The following is a 24,240-nucleotide window of genomic DNA, read 5'->3' as shown; positions in this document are numbered from 1 at the left end:
GGTAACGGTAATTAGATATGGTCTCACGGTCTAAGGATTATGTTACTACGCTTTCATAAATATCGCAACGTTGAACTTGATGTGACTTTAAACGTGTTACAATACTTATATATGGGAATGTCCATCATATCATTTATCAAAACAATATAATCTCATTGTCAATGACTACGTGTGTGCATGATCGGGAAACCTCAACCAACCAATTGACCACAATGAACTAGTTGTGCACAAGTATGCTCACTAGGGACCCTAGTTTATTTACAATACCACACGTGTATCAATGTTTCCGATTGATACAGTTATAGCATGACACGAAATTATTATGAACTACAGATATGTAATAATAAACACTATTTATTACTTGCAACGTTAATTAAATGTCTTGATCAGCGGCTGGTCTGAATCCCTGTAATAAATAGGCAAAGCAGAGGCAATTTCAGCACTTCTCCATCGAGAGAACGTAGTGGAAAACGAATTAACTAGCCACACTGATGCAAATGGAGGCACCAAACAGTAGCGCCGTCGGGAGCCGGTGGTCGAAGCTGGGAACCACGCTTCCCGTCAGGAACGTCCAGGCTCTGGCCGCCGACGAGCTAACGGCCGACACCATCGAGCGGTACATCCATCCGGACATCGATGCAAACACCGTTCTCGCCGAGCACTCGGACGATGTTCCGGTGATCGACCTGGGCAAGCTGTCTAGTCCTGGATCGGTGGAAGCCGAGGTCGAGAAGCTTAGATTTGCCTGCGAGGAGTGGGGCTTCTTTCAGGTACTATCACTTCCCACTGAGCTCGCAAATATCCTGTTCAAGGTGTAGTTTACTGTTTGTTAATCTGTTATACTTTCATAGCTGTTCTTCCACTTATCTAAAAAAATTATCATAATTACCTGACTTCATCAAAACAAAAATCAAAGTATAGCCAATTGTGATTGGCAGCTTGTCAATCATGGAGTGCCAGATGAGCACTAGTGGAAAACGGGGCAATAGGCCCGGTCCATTTGGGCCTTTAGACCCGGTTCCCGAACCGGGACCAACTAGGCAGGACTAAAGGGGGTACCCTTTAGTCCCGGTTCAAAGATAAACCGGGCCTAAAGGCCTCGACACGTGGTGCGGCCAGGGAGCTCGCGGTGGAAGGGCTTTGGTCCCGGTTCGTGGTACGAACCGGGCCTATGTTCTCTGCCGCGGCGGAGAATTGCTATTTCTCCGCCGCGGCACAGATTTAGGCTGTACCAGCGTTTCTCTACCGCGGCAGAGAAACAGGGCGTTTCTGCCGCGGCAGAGTTTCAGCAATGCATATATATATCATTCAAGAAACCACAAAAAATCGTCATGAATATATATAGACATCGTCAACAGTACACGACATAGTCAACACAAGTACACGTAATGCATGCATATTTACAATACAACATCTCCCGAACGAATATCCTCCGCCGTCACGATCTTCCGATAGTGCTCTCCACCCGGGGTAAGGACCTCGGTAATAAAGAATCCCGCGATTTCCTCTTGAATTGCTTTTATTTGATCCGCTGTTATGAGAGTGTCCCGCAGGCGTGTCATCTATATTTAAAAAAGGAGATCAATATATGAATGGAAGTCAATACAATAGATGGTACTAATTAAGATTAATTGTGAAAATTTGTTATCGTACACGAGTGTGGTGTATTTGGGCATCCCCACCCTTGGGACAGGACATGTCACGCATGAAGGTGCAGACGTAGTATCCACATAAGTTATTCCCTTGTTCCTGCCTCATGCACTTTACGAAAAAATAGTTCGATCAAACTAATAATCAAGCATCGTATTGAAAGTAAATATCATATATAAAGTTTCACGGACATAGCTATATATATAGTTCTACTTACAGGGTAATCTCTAAATGTAAGCTCTGGTTTCCATTCACCCGGAACAGTATTGATGAACCGTTTCCAAGCCCTGCCCGGCAAAAAATAATGAGTAAATGAGTAATTGATTAGTTGATGATATCTTCGAATTAGAGCAGATGAAGATGCCAATACGAAATTGATTGAAACTACCTCTGAAGGATGGCAGCCATGTCCGCCCATTCCGCATATTCTTTACGTTTCGAGTCCATGACGTTTACGACTCCAAGGTGAAGATCAATGATTAGGAGAATAAAGTGGAAACTGCACAAGCATAGTTCAATGATTACGAGAATAAAGTGGAAGGTGCACAAGCATAATGTATGTTATATATAACACTCACTTGAAGTTGTAGGGAAAGAATATATCCTCTTTGTCTCGCTTGCTTCTCTAAAAACATTACGATGTTGTCCTCTCGTGTCCTTGGGGTACCGTCGAACCGTAACTTCATGAACTGTGTTTGGGTCTATGAACCCCAGCGGTAGGAGTTTGCCTCTTTTGTATTCCAGCTTCTTCATTCTGCATAATTAAATGTATAGCGTACACAAAGAATATAATGAGGATAATTGTTAGTGCAAATGAATCAGCTACAAACTTAATTACACAAATAAATCACTTACGAGCGAGTAGCAACTGATGACAGCTTTGTCGAGGGCGTCTTGATTGAATAATTGAAACAGTTCTTCTAACTCAAGGTTTATCTCGTCTTCCCCCCGGAAGTAATGCTCATCTCTAAGATACACCGTGATGTAGCTTTCACATCTTCGACAGGCTTTCGGTACCGAGTCATGCAACCTTCGCATCCGAGTCCCTAGACGCGCGAGCTCGCCAGATTTGACGAGATCAGATCCGTATCTATACTTGTTTACCACTTGAGCCGTTGGATAGTAATCTTCGTACTCAACCGATGCTCCTCGAGCTCTAGCCGCCCGTTCGATCATCGATGCCGTCTCTGGATCATGATATGGCTCCACGATGAAGTGGGGTGCGGCCTGAATGTCCTGCTGTCCAAGCTGGGCGACTTTTTTTGCTTCTTTGCTCGCTCTAGAGGACTGTCCAAGAGAGCGGTCATAATCAGCTCTCAGCTCAGGTCTCTGTTGACTGCCAAAACCCACCGGCGGGCAGCGGCCTGTCAACACAGTGGAGAGCCGGGAAGAGCCTAGAGCTGCGGCGCCGTGGCCGAGACCCCTCCGAGCGACGGCCCGCAATGCTCTTCCGGTCACACGCGGCGATGCGAAGTGCAAGGGCGTGCCACCTGACCTATACCTGGTCGGGAAGGTGATGGGGATGCCTCGCTTAGTTCCCGCATGGAATACACGTAAACATTAAATACGAGCCTCGATCGGCTCTCAGAGTTATCTCGTGAATCGGCTCAAAGAGCCGATTCACCCATGATCCGTACGGGGTGCACGAATACTTGGTGATCCTGCTTGATCAAAATATAGCTAATGAGATCTACGACGATTTAGGGTTTTCACCGCATAATCGGATCATCCTACTCCGGAGTTGGGCCTCGCGGCCACGCACGGTGCTCATAAGCCGATCCTAAACAAGGCCTAAAAACCAACATGACGTTGATCCTCGGAACATCCTGTTTAGAACTTGCGAACGCCACCCTACGTGCCGCTGGATCCTCCACCCCTTTGTAAGGCCTAACTATTGCAGATATTAAACTAATCCTTGCAGAGCAAGGAGCAATCGTAACGGATCAGATCTACTAGATGATGAACAAGCAGGGTGCCACCCCCACACCCGAGATGGGCGTGAGGGCGGCTAGACATGCAGGGGTTGCACTACGTAAGCATGTTATACGAAGAGCTATGCTAACCCTAACACATCTATGATAACTACGTTGCTCGCCATCAAAGACGCTTCAGTACGAGCAACGCATGAACAACGTGGAGCTTGTGCTGCCTAGATCGCAAGATGCGATCTAGGCAGCATGTCGCTACCCGATTGAAACCCTCGAGATGAAGGAGTTGGCGATGCGCCGAGATTGGTTTGTTTTGGGTTGAACGTGAGTTGTTGTTTATTCCATAAACCCTAGATACATATTTATAGTCCAGCGGACTTTCTAATTCAGGCGTGCACCTAACCGTGCACGGGTAAAACTCTAACTCCTAACTTAACATACGATCTAATATATTACAGATAAATGGGCAATCTAGCCCAACTTCGCATATAAGGCCGATCTTCGTGTTCTCTCCAAATATATCCTTCAGGCTTATCTTGATCGTGGCCCACCTCCAACTTGGTCGAATTCTGGTGATAACACATGCCCCCCTGGTTTTGGAAATGACATTTCCGAAATCATTATGCTTTTACCGTCGGGTCATGTCATGGCAGAGCAGAACCTATTGCAGTATTTTTTGTCATGATGCTCTGCCTTCTCGACTGCTCCGCGTGATTTGACCGTTGTATTTGGGCACCGCCTCCTCGAAAACTGCCGTGGCATTGAATTTCTTCACCATAGCCCCCTTTTATTTAACCGCTTCTGAGCGGTTCGTCACTTCACCATCCTGCTCTATTCTGGCCATCGGCACCGAAAAACCCCAATCTCCCACAGCCATGTCTTCCTCTTCTTCCTCTTCGTCGTCGGTCTTCCACGACTCCTCCTCCGAGCTTTCCTACGGGTCCTCCTCCTCCCGTGAGACGCCGCCGGACATCCGCGCCCCAGAAGCATGGGACCTGGAAGACCATGCTTCCTCGGTCTGGTCCGAAAACGACCAGTCCCTGACCAGCGGGGACGAAGATCTTCAGTTCCTTGCCGTCGGGGAACTGGAGTCGGAGAGCGAGGACGATCAATTCCCCTAGGACGGCTGCCCCACCTCTGAAGAAGAGGAAGAGGAAGACGACGATGATGACGACGACTCCCTCGAGGGCTACCCGCCAGCGAAGCGCCTCCGCATGTGGTGGGACGACGACAGCAGCGACGATGAAGACGAAGATGAAGCTCTCGTAGAGGGCTATGGGAGCGATGACGAGGAACCCATCGGCGAGCGGTGCCGATGAGAGTCCCGAGGATGACGATGAAGGAAGCGATGGCCCGTAGATTAGGATCTACTAGTGTAGGCCTAGCGGTAGTAGATTGGTCAATAGACCCTTCTTTTGTTCTTCCTTCTCGAGAAATCGACTCTTTCTTTGTAAGAAATCCCCTTACTAATGAAGAAAATCCCTTAATTAATCTCGCTCCCTTGCCGATTGTCGAAGGGAGTTGTCGTACAGGGAGCCGATAGCAGAGCATCGGCTCATATTACTGTTGAAGCCAAGCTATTGTATAAACTTATTTCGCTAAAGTCGAATATCAGCGTATCGGCTTTGTTTTCTGAAGTCGATGCCCGTGCATCGGCTGTTCTTGCATACTGTCAATCTCCACACATTTTCTCCAATCGATGTCTGTGCATCGGCTGTGATTTTTCTTTTTTTACTGGCTGATTCTGAAATCGGCCCCCATATCTTACTGTCCATCTTCCCACATGCTGGGGAAATATTTCTTGAGGTGTTGACCATTTACAGCCACTGGGAACTTTTCGCCGCTCAACTCCTCCAGCATGTATGCGTTACCCTTCAAGGCCTGGACAACTTTGTACGGACCGTGCCAATTAGGAGACCATTTGCCATATGCCTTATCCCTGGTTCCCAATGGCAACACGGCTTCCCACACAAGATCACCAACTTGGAACTCCTTTGGCCTAACCTTTTTATTGTAAGCACGAGCCACCTTGGCTTTGTTCTCCTTAATCTTCTCCAACGACCAAAGCCTGAGTTCTGTTGCGTCCTCAATAGTGTCGCTCATCAAAGCTGCATATTCTTCAGCTGTCAGATCATTCTGAAACATGACACGTCTTGATCCAGCCGCAATTTCCCAAGGCAATACGGCTTCCTGTCCATAGACAAGCTGGTACGGTGAAGTCTTTATGGATCCATGGCACGACATGCGGTAGGCCCATAATGCTTCTGATAACTTCTCATGCCAATCCCGAGGGTTCTCGTCAATTTTTCTCTTGATTAGCTTGATCGGACTCGATTGGACGCCTCGGCCTGCCCGTTAGCTTGAGCATAGTATGGGGATGATCGGATCGGTTTGATCCCTAAGTCATCACGAACTTCCGAATTCTTTAGAAATGAAGACCGAACCTCCATCGGTCGTGATAGTTTGGGGGATCCCAAACCTATGAATGACGTGTTCTTTCACAAACTTGATCACATCTTCGACTTCACCTTTTTCATAGGGACGGCTTCCACCCACTTAGTGAAGTAATCGCGATAACCAAAATCCATTCATGTTTTTTACCTGACGCCGGATGGATTTTGCCGATCATATCCATGCCCCACCCCCGAAACGGCCAAGGCTTGATGATGGGGTTCATTGCTGATGCTGGCACCATTTGAATCTTTCCAAACATCTGACACGCTTGGCACCCCTTGTAATAATTGAAGCAATCTTCAAGCATAGTGGGCCAATAAAACCCGATCGCCTGATCAACCACTTCATCTTATGAGCCGACTGATGCGTTCCACAGGCACCTTCATGCACCTCATGTAAGAGCCGATTAGACTCAGTCGGCCCTAGGCACTTGAGTAGCAACCCTTCCAATGTCCTGTAGAACATGTCGTCTCCTATAAGGACATACTTCATGGCTTTGTATCTTACCCGTTTAGGTGCCCCCCGAGCCGAATCTTTTAAATAATCGAAGATCTCGGCTCTCCAATCATTCCGTTCCGGGAATTGTATCTCGAACTTCCGATCCGTCGGCTATATCTATGTAGCTCCGACGCCATTTGTGCGAGATTGTTGGCATCGGTATTCGGGATCTTTGGATCCAATTAAAGTTGATGTACTGAAACCGTGTCATCAACTCACGGCATTCCACCCAATATGGGAAAAGTGATTCACTTTCGCAATTATATTCATCCGTGAGCTGGTTAATCACCAACTTTGAGTCTCCAAAGAGCTCCACAGCTTCCGCTCCAGCTTCTAGTAGCAATTCCATTCCCTTGCGTATTGCCTCGTATTCTGCTACGTTGTTGGTGCAAGGGGTAGATAATCTGATGGAGAAGGAGTACTCCGCCCCCGAGGCGACACAGCGGAATGCCGATGCCACAACCCCGTCACAAACCGATCCATCGAAGAACATAGCCCATGCACGTATAGATAGTGCTGCTATATTGGTACTGATCCGTTCAGCGATGAGATCGGCCAACACTTGGCCCTTGACTGCCTTCGCCGGCTGGTACCGGAGATCAAATTCTGACAGTGCCAACATCCACTTACCGAGTCGGCCTTTCAAAACAGGGGCCGACAACATGTGCTTGACAACGTCTGATTTACAGATGACGATGATCTCTGCCGTCAGAAGGATGTGATGAAGCTTGGTGCAGGTAAAGAACAGGCAGAGGCAAAGTTTCTCGACCTCAGGATATCTTGTCTCCGCGTCCAGCATCCTTCTGCTGAGGTAGAAAACGACTCTCTCCACGCCCTCGTAGAGTTGTACCACCACCGAAGCAATGGACGTGTCAGTAACTGACAGGTAGATGTAGAATGGCCTGTCTTGCTGGGGCGGAACTAGCACAGGCGGCGTCGTCAGATATCGCTTAATCTCATCAAACGCCTGTTGCTGTTCTGCCCCCCAGTGAAACTCGTCATCAGATTTAGTCTTCACCAGCGCCATGAACGGCTCGATTCGTCCTGACAAATTAGAGATGAACCGCCGGACGAAATTGATCTTGCCGATGAGGCGTTGGAGCTCCTTTTTCGTGGCCGGCGGCTGCATGGTACGCACCGCCTCCTGACTTTTCAGGCCGATCTCAATTCCCCGTTCATGAACCAGAAAACCTAGGAATTGACCAGCCGTCACGCCAAAGGCACACTTCTTCGGATTCATTCTCAGCCCGAATTTCCGAGTTCGGTCTAGGACGCGCCGTAGATCGCTCAAATGTCCCTCCATGGAGACCGATTTGACCACCACGTCATCGATGTAGATCTCCACCAACTTGCCGATCAAATCATGAAATATATAATTCATGGCTCGTTGGTACGTTGCACCAGCATTCTTCAACCCAAAGGTCATGACCACGTATTCGAACAAGCCCACTGCCCCTGGTACCCTGAATGCGGTCTTGTGTATATCTTCCAGAGCCATGAAAATCTGATTATAACCGGCGTTGCCATCCATGAAGCTCAACACCTTGTGGCCAGCAGCAGCGTTTATCAATGTTTACGCCACGGGCATTGGATATTCGTCCTTTGGGGTGGCTCGTTCAGATCTCGGAAATCGATGGCAACGCGCCATCGGCCGTCCTTCTTCTCCACCGGAACGATATCGGAGATCCACTCCGCATACCGCATGGCCTGATGAAGCCAGCGGCCAACATTTTCTCGATCTCCTTCTTGACTTCTTCCAGGATTTCGGCCCTCATCTGACGTGCTCGCTGTTGGAACGGCCGAAATCCCTTCTTAAGGGGGAGCCGATGCTCAATGATGCTCCTGTCCAAACCAGGCATCTCCGTGTAATCCCATGCAAAGCAATCTGGGTATTCCTTCAACAGGGCTATCATCTGTCCCCTGAGCTGTGGATCTAACTTCGTGCTGATGAAAGTAGGTCGAGGTTTATCCCCAGGACCGATGTCGACTTCTTCTAGCTCATCAGCTGATGTAAACCCGTACCCTAGCTTTCCGTCACCTGTGAGGTCGACGCCACATACTGGGAGAGCAGGTGCTACGGATACTATGGGCCGATTACTAGCATCGGCTTCTACCTTGATCATCACCAAGATGTTTTGGCGGTGTCGGGGCTGATCACATGGAGCAGCCTCTTCCTCATCTTTGCCACGAGAGCAGTGGCCCTCGCCTTTATCTCCATCTAGGGGGTGTCCCAGTTCTATCATGTTGACGTTGAACGAGCGTCCTGGTTGGCACCTCCCAGGGTAGGTACCGTTGATCCTGTCAACGGTGCGCGACGGTGAATGAGGCACTCTTGGTGCCGCCGATGTGCACGACAACGGCATACGGGGCTGGTGTGGCACCTTTCCTCGGTAGGTCCTGAGAGCTGGCTCTAATAGAGAGTGCCGATTCTTCATGACCTCCTTGACCATCCGAACGGCGACATGCTCCAAAGTATTCACCAGGCTCTCGGAATGGAGATGCAACGAGTGAGCCACCATGCCACCGATCTCCTGCCGTAGGCCCATGGTGCGTTCCTCCGACGGGGCAGAGAGATCTATCCCATCGAGTGCACCTTGCGGTGAGAATCCCTTCCATCTGATGCCATGGGAACGGGTTCTCTGAAAAGAGCCGATGAGGTCGGCTTCGAGGGTGACCTTGATCTCGTCGTATCTCTTCTTGAGCTCGTCGAGCGGCTCCTCGTAGGTGACCGGCGTGCCGTCCGCCATCTCGGATGTAGATGGCGATGTGGTTGATGTAGACGATTGTCCCACCGGGCGTGCCGAGAATGTGTTGACTGCCAAAACCCACCGGCGGGCAGCGGCCTGTCAGCACGGTGGAGAGCCGGGAAGAGCCTAGAGCTGCGGCTGGCCGAGACCCCTCCGAGCGACGGCCCGCAATGCTCTTCGGTCACACGCGGCGATGCGAAGTGCAAGGGCGTGCCACCCGACCTATACCTGGTCGGGAAGGTGATGGGGATGCCTCGCTTAGTTCCTGCATGGCATACACGTAAACATTAAATACGAGCCTCGATCGGCTCTCGAGGTTATCCTGTGAATCGGCTCAAAGAGCCGATTCACCCATGATCCGTACGGGGTGCACGAATACTTGGTGATCCTGCTTGATCAAAATATAGCTAATGAGATCTACGACGATTTAGGGTTTTCACCGCATAATCGGATCATCCTACTCCAGGTTGGGCCTCGCGGCCACGCACGGTGCTCATAAGCCGATCCTAAACAAGGCCTAAAAACCAACATGACGTTGATCCTCGGAACATCCTGTTTAGGACTTGCGAACGCCACCCTACGTGCCGCTGGATCCTCCACCCCTTTGTAAGGCCTAACTATTGCGGATATTAAACTAATCCTTGCGGAGCAAGGAGCAATCGTAATCGATCGGATCTACTAGATGATGAACAAGCAGGTGCCGCCCCCACACCCGAGATGGGCGTGAGGGCGGCTAGACATGCAGGGGTTGCACTACGTAAGCATGTTATACGAAGAGCTATGCTAACCCTAACACATCTATGATAACTACGTTGCTCGCCATCAAAGACGCTTCGATGCGAGCAACGCATGAACAACGTGGAGCTTGTGCTTGCCTAGATCGCAAGATGCGATCTAGGCAGCATGTCGCTACCCGATTGAAACCCTCGAGATGAAGGAGTTGGCGATGCGCCGAGATTGGTTTGTTTTGGGTTGAACGTGAGTTGTTGTTTATTCCATAAACCCTAGATACATATTTATAGTCCAGGCGGACTTTCTAATTCAGGCGTGCACCTAACCGTGCACGGGTAAAACTCTAACTCCTAACTTAACATACGATCTAATATATTACAGATAAATGGGCAATCTAGCCCAACTTCGCATATAAGGCCGATCTTCGTGTTCTCTCCAAATATAACCTTCGAGCTTATCTTGATCGTGGCCCACCTCCAACTTGGTCGAATTCTGGTGATAACGGTCTCTTCATTCTCGTCTCGGCAAAGTGCTTCACCGTGCTGCGGTGGAATAAACATCTTCTTCGGCGCAAGAAACGCCTTTGCTCTTCGATCTGCTCATGTGGTAACAACTGCGGAGTCTCGTGCCCTCATTGGAGTTGATGATCTCTTCGTAGCTGTAGGAGGTGCCGCGGACCGCTTCCTCTTTTGCTTAGGTGGAAGCGGCGGAGTCTCCTGACGAGGAGGAGGAGACGGCGGAGTATTTTCACGCGGAGGAGACTGGTCATGGCCGATAGGGGAATCATCATCGCGCAGAGGAGAATCATCACGCGGAGGAGACTGCACAGGTGGCGGAGGAGGCGGAGGTGGCCTGCTTGTTGGCTTCTCACCTGGAAACACAATGTTCTCCTTCCGCCATTGCACGGTGGTTCTACGGGCTTCTCCCAGTTCTTTGATTTCCCCATCTTCACCTGCAGGGTGCTCAAGCACCAACCCCTCATACTCTCTCAACACTTCATCCACCATCACAACGAGCAAAGTCGTCTTGGACCGGACGGCAATGGTAAGACCTTGTAGGTAAGAGGATGCCGACCGCCGCCTTGAAGGATAGGTTGAAAACTTTAACATGCAGCTCACAAGGACGGCTCTCGGTGAGATCATCCACGGGGGGTAGCGAGGAGGCTCGACCACCCGGTCATCATCATCATCATTATCCACTCGCCGAGAGGAAGCCACGCCGCTTTTCCGGTGTGGTTGAGATTGCAGCGGGGCGAGGGCATTGAGCGAGTGCAGGATCTACAGCTCGCCCCCGAGCCATCCGAGATGTAAGTACTTGGGTTACCATGGTTAATTGGGCTTGCATGGTGCTCATACCCTCCTCTAAGTTAGCCAGGCGGTCTGTTTCCCTTGCCTTCCTCCTCTCATGGCTTTTATCGGGAAATCTCTTCCTTTCCGCAGAAAGCCATACTTCCACTGAACGGAGCCTGCCGTGCCTCGTGTTCGTCCGCCGTGTTCTTTGTTCCCAAGGGCGCGTGTCAGCTCATCGTTCTCTCTTTCGGGCTGGAACAACCCCGCCTCCACGTCCCTATGTGCTTTTTCCAGGGCATCAATGGGAACCTTCGGATGAGCTTTCTTATAGATGCACTTCCCTGTTTCCGGATCCAACGTTCCCCCAATCCCGTAGAACCACTCCTTGCACCGTTCGATCCAACCGTGTGTCCCTAATCTGATCCCTTTATCGGTCGGTTCCGCCTCGCCTGCCTGCCACTCAGGACGGTTAGCCCTGTATCCACCTGGACCCAGAATTTGGTGATATAGCTTCAACGCAGCATTTGCCTTATTTATTTCTGACCTTCTCAAAAATTCTTCTGACTCCGTGCTGTACTTCACGAATTCGTCCCAGTGATTTTTTACCTTCTCACCTGTCCGCGAGTCTTCTTTAACTTGATAAGGCGGCGCAATCTTTTCTTGTGGCTCTTGAATAGTTCGGCCATCTTCTTCTTGCCAAACTCGCGGAGGGCCTCGCTCCATCTTGGCCTTTTCAGCGTCACCCCCTCTTCGGGTACTATGTTGAAATGTGACATGAGCTTGTTCATAATGCTGTTTTTGGCTACATCATCGATATAAAGACCTTGAGCTTCTTCCTCTCGCAGACAGCACTAGTCCCTTCGGCTTGTGCCATTCTCGAACGGTGATCGGGACGTGGTCCCTAACAAGCACTCCGCATTGAGCTATAAATGACTTTGCACCTTTCTCTGGAGCAATCGGTTTACCATCCTTCTCGATGTGGGTGATGTCGTGCCTAACACCGTCATCCAACTTTTTGGCCGGGCCTCGCTTCCTCGACTTTACGGAAGAAGTGCTCGATCCGGAGGGCTAAAAAAGAAATAGTTCATAGTCGATACAATTTCATTAGTTAATGCATCTAGTCGATCAACAGCGGCTTAATTAATTTATATACCTCGGTGATAACTACAGTTCGGGAGCCATTATGATGATCTTGTTCCTCACCGGCGCCACTAGGATCTTCTTCCTCAATATCCTCCGCTCCCTCACCGAGTCATTCAAATAAGTTGCGGTGACATCGTCACCGCCATCATCCGGAATAACGTCGTCGTCGCGATCATCCAGAGTACCGTTTGCTATGAGTTCCTCCATGAAATTTTCTTGAATTTCATCTCTGTCCATGCTTTCTACAATGACCTGCAAGCTATACATAGGAACCATCATATGATCAAATTAAGGATAATGCGAAAACTGAAAATGGAGTTACATATGTGTAGTTCTTAACTAAGGATCGATAATATAGTGCTGAAAGCAGATACGCAGCTTACATGCATACATAGATCGGGTTCATGTTTATTTAACCCTAATACATATCAATCACTACTACAACCACTCAACCGCGCAGACCGGGTCCTAGAGGGCGCCGACCGGGTCCTGAGCCGCGCTGGGTGTGCCCCCAAAGCCACGGAACAACAACGGGAGCATAGCTAACATGAGATCCCTGCATAACGCTCCATCCGGTCCTATACATGTTGTCTAACGCGTACATGTAACGGCGAACGTGCTGGTCCTCCGCTTCAATGCGCTGAGCTACCTCCTCCGGCGGGGCTGGCTCCTCCGAAACGACCGTGGCCCATAAGACCTCCACCAAAGAATATCCGGGTCGACAACGGGACCCGGATTCCGCACCAAGGTGCGCGACCCGGAAGCTAAGACCTCCCAGTGCCACCCCGGCGGAGCCCAGTCCCGGACCTCCCCCATCTGCTCCATCTCCTCTAGAAGAGTCAGACCACGGCGCGGCGGCTGTCGCGGCATCGTAGCTACGAAAAAAATCATATATATATGTACCAACATTAACATAAATTAAAAAATAACTTCAGTATATGTTAGTCGGCGCCGACACTACCATTTGGGGGGCGCCGGCACTACATACTCTATTCTGGGGGCGCCGGCACTACCGCGTAAGGGGGCACCGGCACAACATCTTCTATTTGGGGGCGCCGGCAAGAGTGTCAGCACACCACGTAAGGGGGCGCCGGCACAACATCCTCTATTTGGGGGCGCCGGCACTACCGCGTAAGGGGCGCCAGCCGTACATCCTCTATTTGGGGGCGCCGGCACTACCGCGTAAGGGGGCGCCGGCGTACATCTCTATTTGGGGGCGCCGGCACTACCGCGTAAGGGGGCACCGCGCGGCGTACATCTCTATTTGGGGGGCGCCGGCGTACATCTCTATTTGGGGGGGCGCCGGCGTTTTTGCGCGCTAACTATTTTACACTAACACACTAACTATTGTTTTAACTAAAGTTCTAACTATTTTTCACTAACACACTAACTAAATATTTTACTAACTAATTTTACTAATTAATTTTGGGGGCGCCGGCAAGAGCGCCGGCACTACCGCGTAAGGGGGCGCCGGCGTACATCCTCTATTTGGGGGGCGCCGACAAGAGCGCCGGCACTACCGCGTAAGGGGGCGCCGGCACTATTTTACACTAACACACTAACTAATTTTCTAACTATTGTTTTAACTAAAGTTCTAAATTTTCACTAACACACTAACTAAATATTTTACTAATTAATTTTCTAACTATTGTTTTAACTAATTTTTCTAACTTAACAAACTAATCTAATTTTTCTAACTTAACAAACTAATCTAATTTTTCTAACTTAACAAACTATATAATCTAAAAAAAAGACTAAAAAAGAAAACAAAAAAAAGGAGAAGGGGGCCGGCCGTGGGGCGGCGGCTCTTACCGGCCGAGGAGGAGGCGGGCGCGGGGAGGAGGCGGCCGACGCGCGGGCGAGCGGCGACGGCGACGATGGTGGAGGAGGAGGCGCAGGCGCGGCGGTGGAGGAGGAGGCGCGCGCGGGCGCGCGACAGAGAGACGGCGGCCGGCGCGGGCGCGGGCGCGTGGAGAGGAGGAGGCGGAGGGCGGCGGCGCACGGCGATGCGGGAGACGGCGGGCGCGGGCGCGGTGGCGACGGCGACGGCGGCGCGGTGGCGCGCGGGAGGGCGGCGGCGATGGCGCGCGGTGGCGGCGGCGATGGCGCGCGGCGGTTCGGCAGCCTCGGCGGCGTTCTAACGCTTCGTCTCCGCGGGATTGATCTCCGCGGAGACGAAGTGTTGGCTTTTATAGTGCCCCCCCCTTTGGTCCCGGTTTGTATTACAAACCGGGTCCAAAGGCCCCCCTTTGGACCCGGTTTGTAATACAAACCGGGTCCAAAGGCCACTTTTTTTAAAAAATTTCATTCCCGCCTTATTTCAAATGAAAAAAAGCCACCGCACTGCCACACGTGTCCACCGCCGCCACCGCCGTGTAGTGGCCACTGTCGGCACCGCCACCGCCTGGCCACCACCGTCACCGCCATGTACGGGCCACCGCCGTGTACCGCCCACCACCGCCACCGCCATGTACCGGCCACCACCGCCACCGCCACACGTGTCCCTTCCCCGTGCCACATGTCGCCGCCGCTTCCACGTGCCTCGCCCCGCCGTCACCGCCATGTACGGGCCACCGCCGTATACTGCCCACCACCGCCACCGCCATGTACCGCCACCACCGCCACCGCCACACGTGTCCCTTCCTCGTGCCACGTGTCGCCGCCGCTTCCACGTGCCTCGCCCCGCCGTCACCGCCATGTACGGGCCACCGCCGTGTACTGCCCACCACCGCCACCGCCGTGTACTGGCCACCGTCGGCACCGCCGTGTACTGCCCACCACCGCCACCGTGCCACGTGTCGCTGCCGCTTCCACGTGCCTCGCCCCGCCGCCACCACCGTGCGACGTGTAGATCCCGCTTCCACGTGCCACGCCCCGCCGCTTCCCCGCGCCACCTGTCGCCGCCGCTTCCACGTGCCACGCCCCGCCGTCACCGCCATGTACGGGCCACCGCCGTGTACTGCCCACCACCGCCACCGCCATGTACTGGCCACCACCGCCACCGCCACACGTGTCCCTTCCCCGTGCCACGTGTCGCCAAACTTGCCGCGTCGCTGTGCTATAAAGCGCCGCATGCGCACGGAACCACACGTCGCCGTCGCCTCCGTTCATTCGTCGCAGGGATGCCGCCGCGCCGTCGCGGCTCGTCCGGTTTCCGTGGCGTCCGAGCGCGGCCGAACGGTAGGTTCTACGCCGAGATGCGTGCCGGTGGCTTCCGGCTCACCCTCGGCACGTACAACACCCCGGAGCTGGCGGCGCGCGCTACGACGCGGCCGCATGGCGATTTCGGCGGCCACGGTGCGACATGAACTTCCCGCACGTCGAATCGCTAGAGGAGGCGGAGTTCCTCGCGCCGACGCCGTGCCTCGTCGACGACGAGGACCGTCGCCGCCACCGCCGGTGCAGCGCCGGATCGCAATCGCCGAGCACGACGAGGAGTTGATGCGCCGGTGGAGGGCGCAGCTTCCCCAACGACGTCGACAACACCACCGCGTTCTTCGCTGACCTCCGGGCACAACGCAGGTCCAACAGGCGCCATCGTCGGGCCGTCGCCGTGTTCGAGCTCGATAACCCGAATACAACTTGGGCCGACAACGACCCTCGGTGGGACGACATTTGGACCGAGACAACCTCCGACGACGAGTAGATCGACTAGACTAGTTGTTTATCTATTTTATTGTATTTTCAATAAAGTCGTTGTGGCGTACGCCGATGATGAGAAAAGTTTCCCGCCGGATTACATGTGGAATTAAAGTACAGAACTCAACCGAAAATTAATTAAGATACATGGCCGGATAGTACTCGTGCCTAGCCCTATAGTACTCGTGCCTAGCTCAACTGAAAATTAATTAAGATACATGGCCAGATTCGATCGTTCGAGTCATTCGAGTCATACTCGTGCCTAGCCCTATAGTACTCGCCACCGTAGTCATCGTAGTCGCCGTCATCATCGTCGCCGGCATCGGGGTCGCGGTAGTCAAACCTCGGCGGGAGAGCACGCGTGGGCTGGGACCGAGGGTAGCGCAGGCGGGGGCCACGGTGGGCCATGACACCCTGGAGAGTTCGGTCGCGCCACCACAGCCGACGGCCGGCCTCGTTGAAGTTCGAAGGAGGCGGGCCGCCCTCCTGGTGCCTGGCGAGCGCCCTCTCACGCCAATTGATGAAGAAGCTCTCCCAAGTCGGGCTGTAGTCGGGATGCCACTGGGGATTCCTCCGCTGCTCTGGTGTGAGCTCGAAGTAGTAGTAGTTCGTGATGGCCATCTCGCGCGCCACAACTAGAGGGACAGGAGGGACCGGTACCCCTCCGACGCTCAGCAACCAGCCGGTAGGGACGCGGTAGCCCGGCGGGCAGTGGGTAGTTCGATGCGCAAAGCGCCTCCGCCTCCCGGAGGGTTAGAGATACGATGGAAGCCATGTGACCTGGTGATGAGATTTGCAGATATGAGTCTAGATGTGATATGTAAATGGAGGCCAAGCCAACATATATATAGTGAAAAAATGGCGGGAAGACGGAGGCGGGAAGCAGTGGAAAGCGCGGGAAGAAAAATAGGCGGGAACGCAGTGGCGCCAAAAACTGTCTGGTGGGATAAGGACGTGTGGGTAACCTTTAGTCCCGGCTGGTGGGTACAACCGGGACTAAAGATCCTTTTTTGTGTCATCTAACAAAACTGTCGATGGGATAAGGACGTGTGGGTAACCTTTAGTCCCGGCTGGTGGGTACAACCGGGACTAAAGATGTCGGCAGGATAAGAACGCATAGGTGGACGCACTGCTCGATGAGATAAAGCATGTAGCACACGACGCCCTGTCGAAGGAACAAGACAAAGTAGAAGAGGTGCCGTGCCTATAAAAGGAGCATCGATACGCCTTGCCAAGCCCCTGAACGACTACATCTCATCTAACAGTTGTTGGGGAAAGGGTTGGGAAATCTCCCGTGGCGCATCTCCACTTTTAATATCTTACATACGAGTTACATGATTACACAAAAATAAATGGGAAATTGATTGCCATGTTGAGATACTCATTTGTGCCATGAACATTCTTCAATTAACTTGATGATGGAGCATCTTCATCATTTAATTAATCTTCTTCGGCCGTAACCATGGAGCATCTTCATCATTTAACTTGATGCTTGGATCAATGTTCACTCAAGGGTGGAATTTCATCAAACCGATTATAATCTTCTCGACATGTCCGTCTTGTCCTCCACTCCCACGATGTTTCTTTTTCCGTAAAGAACTATGTGGCGCTTTGGCTCATCGTTTGATGTATTTGTTTCCTTATGTTTCCTTTTTCTTGGTTTGGTAGACATATCCTTCACATAGAAAACCTGGGCCACATCCTTGGCTAGGACGAATGGTTCGTCTCTATACCCAAGATTGTTGAGATCCACCGTTGTCATTCCATACAACTTGTCTACCCGAACCCCGCCTCCTATTTTGTTGACCCATTTGCACCTAAACAAAGGGACCTTAAAAGAAGGTCCATAGTCAAGTTCCCATATATCCTCTATGTAACCATAATATGTGTCATTTGGGCCTTCATTCATTATTGCATCAAACCGGACACCACTCGTTTTGGTTGGTGCTCTTTTTATCTTGGGCGATCGTGTAAAATGTATTCCCATTTATCTCGTACCCTTGGAAAGTCACTACGGCCGAAGATGGTGTCCGGGCCAGCAAGTACAACTGATCTTCAATATGTTTGTTATTCAAGAGATGTTTTTGCAACCAACCGCCGAAAGTCGACATGTGTTCACGTCTAATCCAATCGTTCGACTGCCCCGGGTTCTGGGAGCGTAGAAAGTTCTTGTGGTCACCGATATACGGAGCCACCAAGGTGGAACTTTGTAGGACCGTGTAGTGTGCTTGAGTCAAAGAAATCCCGTCCCTACATATCATTGATTTCCTTCCTAGCGTGCCTTTTCCACTTAGTCTCCCTTCATGCCGCGATTCAGGAACACCAATCGGCTTAAGGTCGTGAATAAAGTCAACACAGAATTCAATGACCTCCTCTCGTTCCATAGCCCTTGGAGATGCTTCCTTCCGGCCTAGCACGGTTATGAACATATTTCTTCAAGACTCCCATGAACCTCTCGAAGGGGAACATATTGTGTAGAAACACAGACCGAGAATGGAAATCTCATCGACTGTGTGAACGAGGAGATGTGTCATAATATTGAAGAAGGATGGTGGGAACACCAGCTCAAAACTAACGAGACATTGGACCACATCATTCTCGCAACCTCGGTAGAATTTCTGGATTTATTACCTTCCGAGAAATTGCATTGAGGAATGCACATAGCTTCACAATGGGCAATCGAACATTTTCCCGTAGAAGCCCCCTCAATGCAATCGGAAGCAACCGTGTCATTATCACGTGACAAGTCATGAGACTTCAAGTTCTGGAATGTTTTCTTCTCCATATTTATTATTCCCTTTATATTGGAGGAGAAGCCAGTACGGGACCTTGATACTGCTAAGACATTCAAAAATATTTCCTTCTCTCGCTTTTGTAAGAGCGTAGCCGGATAAATGACGTCCTTTAACTCTCTCATGCAGCGTTTTGGGGTCTTTCCAACGTTGCCGGTCCTCCCGTGCTTCTGGTGTATCTTTTGTCTTCCCGTACACGCCCAGAAAGCCTAGCAAGTTCACGCAAAGATTCTTCGTCACGTGCATCACATCGATTGAAGAGCGGACCTCTAAGACTTTCCAATAGGGTAGATCCCAAAATATAGATTTCTTCTTCCACATGGGCGCGTGTCCGGCATCGTCATTCGGAATGTGACCGTCCGCCAGACCCTTTACAAATATTACATCTAGATCCTTGACCATACCAAATATATCAACACCATCACGATGGGAGGCTTCCTCCGGTGATCAGCCTCACCGTTGTAATGCTTGCCTTTCTTTCTTACGGGATGGGTAAGCCTAAGAAATCGACGATGCCCCGTGTACACGACCTTCCGACCTTTTTCCAAATAATCACCTTCGAGCTCATGTAAACAGTGTGTGCATGCATTGTATCCCTTGTTTGACTCGTCCCGAAATGTTACCAAGAGCAGGCCAGTCATTGATGGTTACGAAAAGCATCGCTCTTAGGTCAAATTCCTCCCGCTTGTGCTCGTCCCACACACGTACACCCGCTAGGGACCACAGCTGTAGAAGTTCTTCGACTAATGGCTTCAGTGTACACATCAATGTCGTTCCCGGGTTGCTTCGGGCCTTGTATGAGCACTCGGCATCATAATGAACTTCCGCTTCATGCACAACCAAGGAGGAAGGTTATATATACAAAGAGTCACAGGCCAGGTGCTATGGCTGCAGCTCTGCTCTCCAAAAGGATTCATGCCATCTGTACTGAGACCAAACCGTAAGTTCCTTGCATCCCGTGCAAAGTTTGGGAACTCTCTATCAATTTTTCTCCATTGGGAGCCATCAGCAGGGTGCCTCAACATCACGTCTTTCTTACGGTCTTCTTTGTGCCATCGCAACAACCTAGCATGCTCTTTATTTCCGAACAAGCGTTTCAGCCGTGGTATTATAGGAGTATACCACATAACCTTGGCAGGAACCCTCTTCCCGGGGCGCTCGCCCTCAACATCACCAGGGTCATCTCGTCCGATCTTATACCGCAATGCAAAGGCACACCGGACATGCATCCAAATTCTCGTACTCATCGCGGTAGAGGATGCGATCATTAATGCATGCATGTATCTTTTGCACATCTAATCCTAGAGGGCAGACAATCTTCTTCGCTTCGTACGTACCGGCGGGCAATTCGTTACCCCTTGGAAGCTTCCTCTTAATTATTGTCAGCAACTTTCCAAATCCCGAGTCGGTGACACCGTTCTCTCGCCTTCCATTGCAACAATTCCAAGCAGTGCTGCCTAGCTTTTTATGGCCATCTTCGCAAGTTGGGTATAACAATTTGTTGTGATCTTCTATCATCTTGTCGAAGGCCAACCTTTCCTTTTCAGTTTCACATTCTCTCCTTGCATCAGCAATGGCCCGGCCAAGATCATCATCGGCGAGGCTCATCCGGTGCCTCTTGATCTTCTACTTCATTGTCTTCATTGCCTTCTGCAAGTATCATCGTATTCAGGGAAATTGGGATAACCGTCATCATCCTCTTCCTCTTCGTCATTGTCTTCCATCATAACCCCTCTTTCTCCGTGCTTGGTCCAACAATAGTAACTCGGGCATGAAACCGGATCGCAGAAGGTGGCTGTGAATGAGACTCGAGTGAGCGTAATTTACGGTATTCTTGCAGTCCACACATGGACAATACATGAAGCCACCATGTTTGTTTGGCTCCGCCACGGCCATAAAATTATCCAGGCCCGCAGTGAACTCGTCAAACCGTCGGTCAATGTACATCCATTGCCGATTCATCTCGCATGATATAATTAAGCTGATCAAAACCATTACAGTAACATCACGATGTATATATACACATGCATTTTATCAATTGCAGATGAAAAGGATAAAGTTGTTAACCTCGATGAAGAAGAAAAAAACAAGTTAAGTGTGGCTTGATTTGTGTAAACTCAAGTGGCAAATCCTCTTAAGCATTTCATCGAACACCTCTTGTGCATGTGAAGAAGAGAGGAAAGCAATACACCCCTCTTGTGAAGATAGTGAAAAAATGGCTAAGTGTGGCTCACACTTGGGCAGGGGCAAGGTTATATAGCCAGAGGGGGGCATTTGGACCCGGTTTGTCATACAAACCGGGACTAAAGGGTTCCCCAGACTGACACGGCCTGCCGCGCCCTGCGGTGGACCCTTTAGTCCCGGTTTGTATGACAAACCGGGTCCAAAGACCGCTACAGGACAGGCGCCAGCGGGTGGGGTCGTCCTGGGCAGAAACGAATCGGGTCCAATGGGGGCATTGGACCCGGTTTGGTTCAGCAGTGGGACATTTGCTTGGGACCAAAGGCCTCTTCTCCACTAGTGGAGGTTATCACGGGTGTAAGGCGTGACGCGGAGAAGTTCTTTCAGCTCCCCCTCGATGTGAAGAATGCTTACGCGCAGCGCCCAGGAGATCTTCAAGGTTACGGCCAAGCGTTTGTTCAATCAAATGATCAGAAGCTCGACTGGGCAGACATGTTCGTCCTCTATACCCAGCCAATTCAGGCTCGTGACATGAGTTATTGGCCGAGTCAGCCTCATACATTCAGGTTAGTGTATTTTTTTCCTTCTAACTTGACGTTCTATTTTGGAAGAGAGAAATTGGACTTGATTCTACAATTTCCACTAACATTATGTGGAGACAAGTTCCTCGAGGAAAAGGGCAGGCGGAAGTCTATGTCGACCGAGAAATAACTAACTTTGGGTGAAAACAAAAATGTGTTCATACTAATCTAGAAACATGTTCATCCAGATGTAATTTAAAAAAAAAATACTGATGAGAGTTAACTAACTCCCAGTCAACTTATTAACTTTTTTCATACACGTCCAAAAGTTTGTTTACCATGTTGTAGTAATTTGTTCATTAGACACAAAAAGATTCTAAAATTTCTTCTACTCCCAAAGGGAGGGAGTAGTACTTACTGTACTAAATCAGCGAAACTTATCATGGATCAGAGGGTTTTGAGAATAAGTTAAATCTTGTAAGGAAATCGAGGACGGATCGATTGTTTTCAAGGCCGACTAAACACTAATTTATTCTAAGGCAGTTGACAAAACCACAAAAAATATCATAATTATGTTCCTCTATAGTATACCGTCATCTGAACAAAGAGTAATGTTAATATCTTTATTGTTGTCTCCATAGTAATTAGTAAAGCCACTGCAGATACTTGCTCGGATGAGCTCCAGCGCAACAGTATATCTAGCAAAATAAGTTTTTAAGTGTAGAAGAGAACTAATCGACGTCAGATATCCCTCAGATCATTCGAATTAACTGATGTCACAAATTTACTATTCTCATCACAGCCATATTATTTTACTACTGATCAGTGCAGCACTCCCAATAAACTATTTCCAAGTTTTCCATATTTATGTTTATAATTGGTACCTAAAATATGCGGAACTCACAAACCAAAATTAGATGATCTATTCATCAAGATATACACATCATCCATTGACTTTATTATTTTTGAATTCATCAGTGCTATTCAGTGTTTTAATTAAAAAACTTTATAGATCAAACTTATATACTCGAATGCAGAAAACATAACTGAGGAAAGGAATTCTGGTTTTTAAATGGTAACAATTCCACAGTTATTAATTAGCAACTGATTTAAAGGTTGATTGTATGCATAACTACATCTAACATTAACACAAACACTATGTTTTCTATGATCCCAGAAATTCCTTTGAAGAATACTCTTCCGAATTGATGAAAGTTGCTGATTCTGTTGCCACCTTCATTGCGAGAACATTAGACGGTGATCCTGAATTGGTGGCGGACAAAAATGTGGTTCAGATTTTACGGATGGGTTACTACCCCAAATGCGCATCAATGCCTGAAAAGGTTTTGGGTTTCTCACCGCATTCTGATGGATCTTTTCTAACTATCCTGCTGGAAGTTAATTCAGTTCAAGGCCTGCAAATTAGATGGCACGGTGCGTGGATCCCAGTGAAACCACGTCGTGATGCACTATTGGTGAATGTGGGTGACCTTCTTGAGGTAAGACCTTTATATGTTTATCATACCAACCTCCCATACTAAGGTTATATGGAAGAACGTTCTCGAAAAAAGTTATATGGAATAGGAAAACATATATTTACAATCTCCATCTCTATGACTTGTTAGTGTGCTTTGCATTCTTTTGTGCTGCTTGAATTAGTGAAGTATTCCGTTCGATGTTCATCACTGGCAATGTCAACAATTTTACCACCTCATATTTCAAAATATAACCATAAATAAGTGTCTAGCTGTTTCCAATCTTTTTATGAAACTCTTGGCACGAAAAAGTAAATGGTACGAAAAAATAGATTAGTAAGGCATCTTTATTTTTATACTAAGTGTTACCTCTATTGAGAAAGATCATTCATGGTAACAATAGACTCATAGTTCATGTTTAGGGCTTTATGCTAGCTATTTGGTTTTTGTTGTTACAATTATCCAATTCTGGATACGATCATGTGGTAGAAAATTGTAAATATCTAGATCAAGTTCAAAATTTTCTATTACTCAATTCCAATTTGTTTCAAGAAACCCTAGGCTTGAATCAAGTAAATTTCTTATGGCTAAAGGAACATTCTAGAATTTGGGGTGCATTCTGCGCTCGAGCCATAGCTGAAGGGTGTATAGTGAAGCTTTTCCTAAACAATGCCTTAAAAATATGTACTCTACAATCTCTTTCAATATGAGAAATTTGATGTTCTCTAATTTCAATATCTGAAGGGTGTATACGAAATTTTATCAGAAAAAAATGTCCTATAAAATTTGTACTCCTACTCTTTCCACCTCTATATAACTGAGTAATCATATATTCGTCTATTTTCATTTTTTTTTTGTTTGTAGATCATGACGAACGGGAAGTACAAGAGCATTGAGCACAGAGTTACTGTTGATGCCCATAAGGAACGGCTATCCATATCAGCATTTCACGTCCCAAACTTAGATGGAGTAGTCTCACCAGTGTTGGGAGTAACAGAAGAGAAGGTGTTATACAAGACAACAAAAGTAGAAGAGTATTCAAGACTTTATATGTCAAATAAACTAGATGGCAAGAGGGCCCTCGATCATGCAAAACTATCCTGAATATAATGATTGTCTTCTCTACTTTGTCACTACAGCTAAACATTTGAAAAATAAATTTTGATGTATTAGATATTATTATTGGTTTTA

The 24,240-nt window shown here is 49.2% G+C and overlaps 1 protein-coding gene across 1 annotated transcript; it reads left to right on the top strand.

The window, feature by feature from the left end:
* Positions 1-447: 447 nt before the first annotated feature.
* On the top strand, positions 448-24,240 carry LOC124676303 (2-oxoglutarate-dependent dioxygenase 11-like). The gene is made up of 5 exons (XM_047212383.1): positions 448-770; positions 939-962; positions 21,396-21,619; positions 22,752-23,073; positions 23,914-24,240. The coding sequence occupies exons 1-5, from the start codon at positions 492-494 to the stop codon at positions 24,151-24,153; spliced, it is 1,089 nt and encodes a 362-aa protein (XP_047068339.1). The 5' UTR covers positions 448-491; the 3' UTR covers positions 24,154-24,240.

This window comes from Lolium rigidum, chromosome 7 (assembly GCF_022539505.1).
Source record: "Lolium rigidum isolate FL_2022 chromosome 7, APGP_CSIRO_Lrig_0.1, whole genome shotgun sequence".
In the NCBI taxonomy this organism is placed as follows: Eukaryota; Viridiplantae; Streptophyta; class Magnoliopsida; order Poales; family Poaceae; genus Lolium; species Lolium rigidum.
The sequence above is the reverse complement of the archived record's forward strand: the minus strand, read 5'-3'. Positions and strand labels throughout refer to the sequence as shown.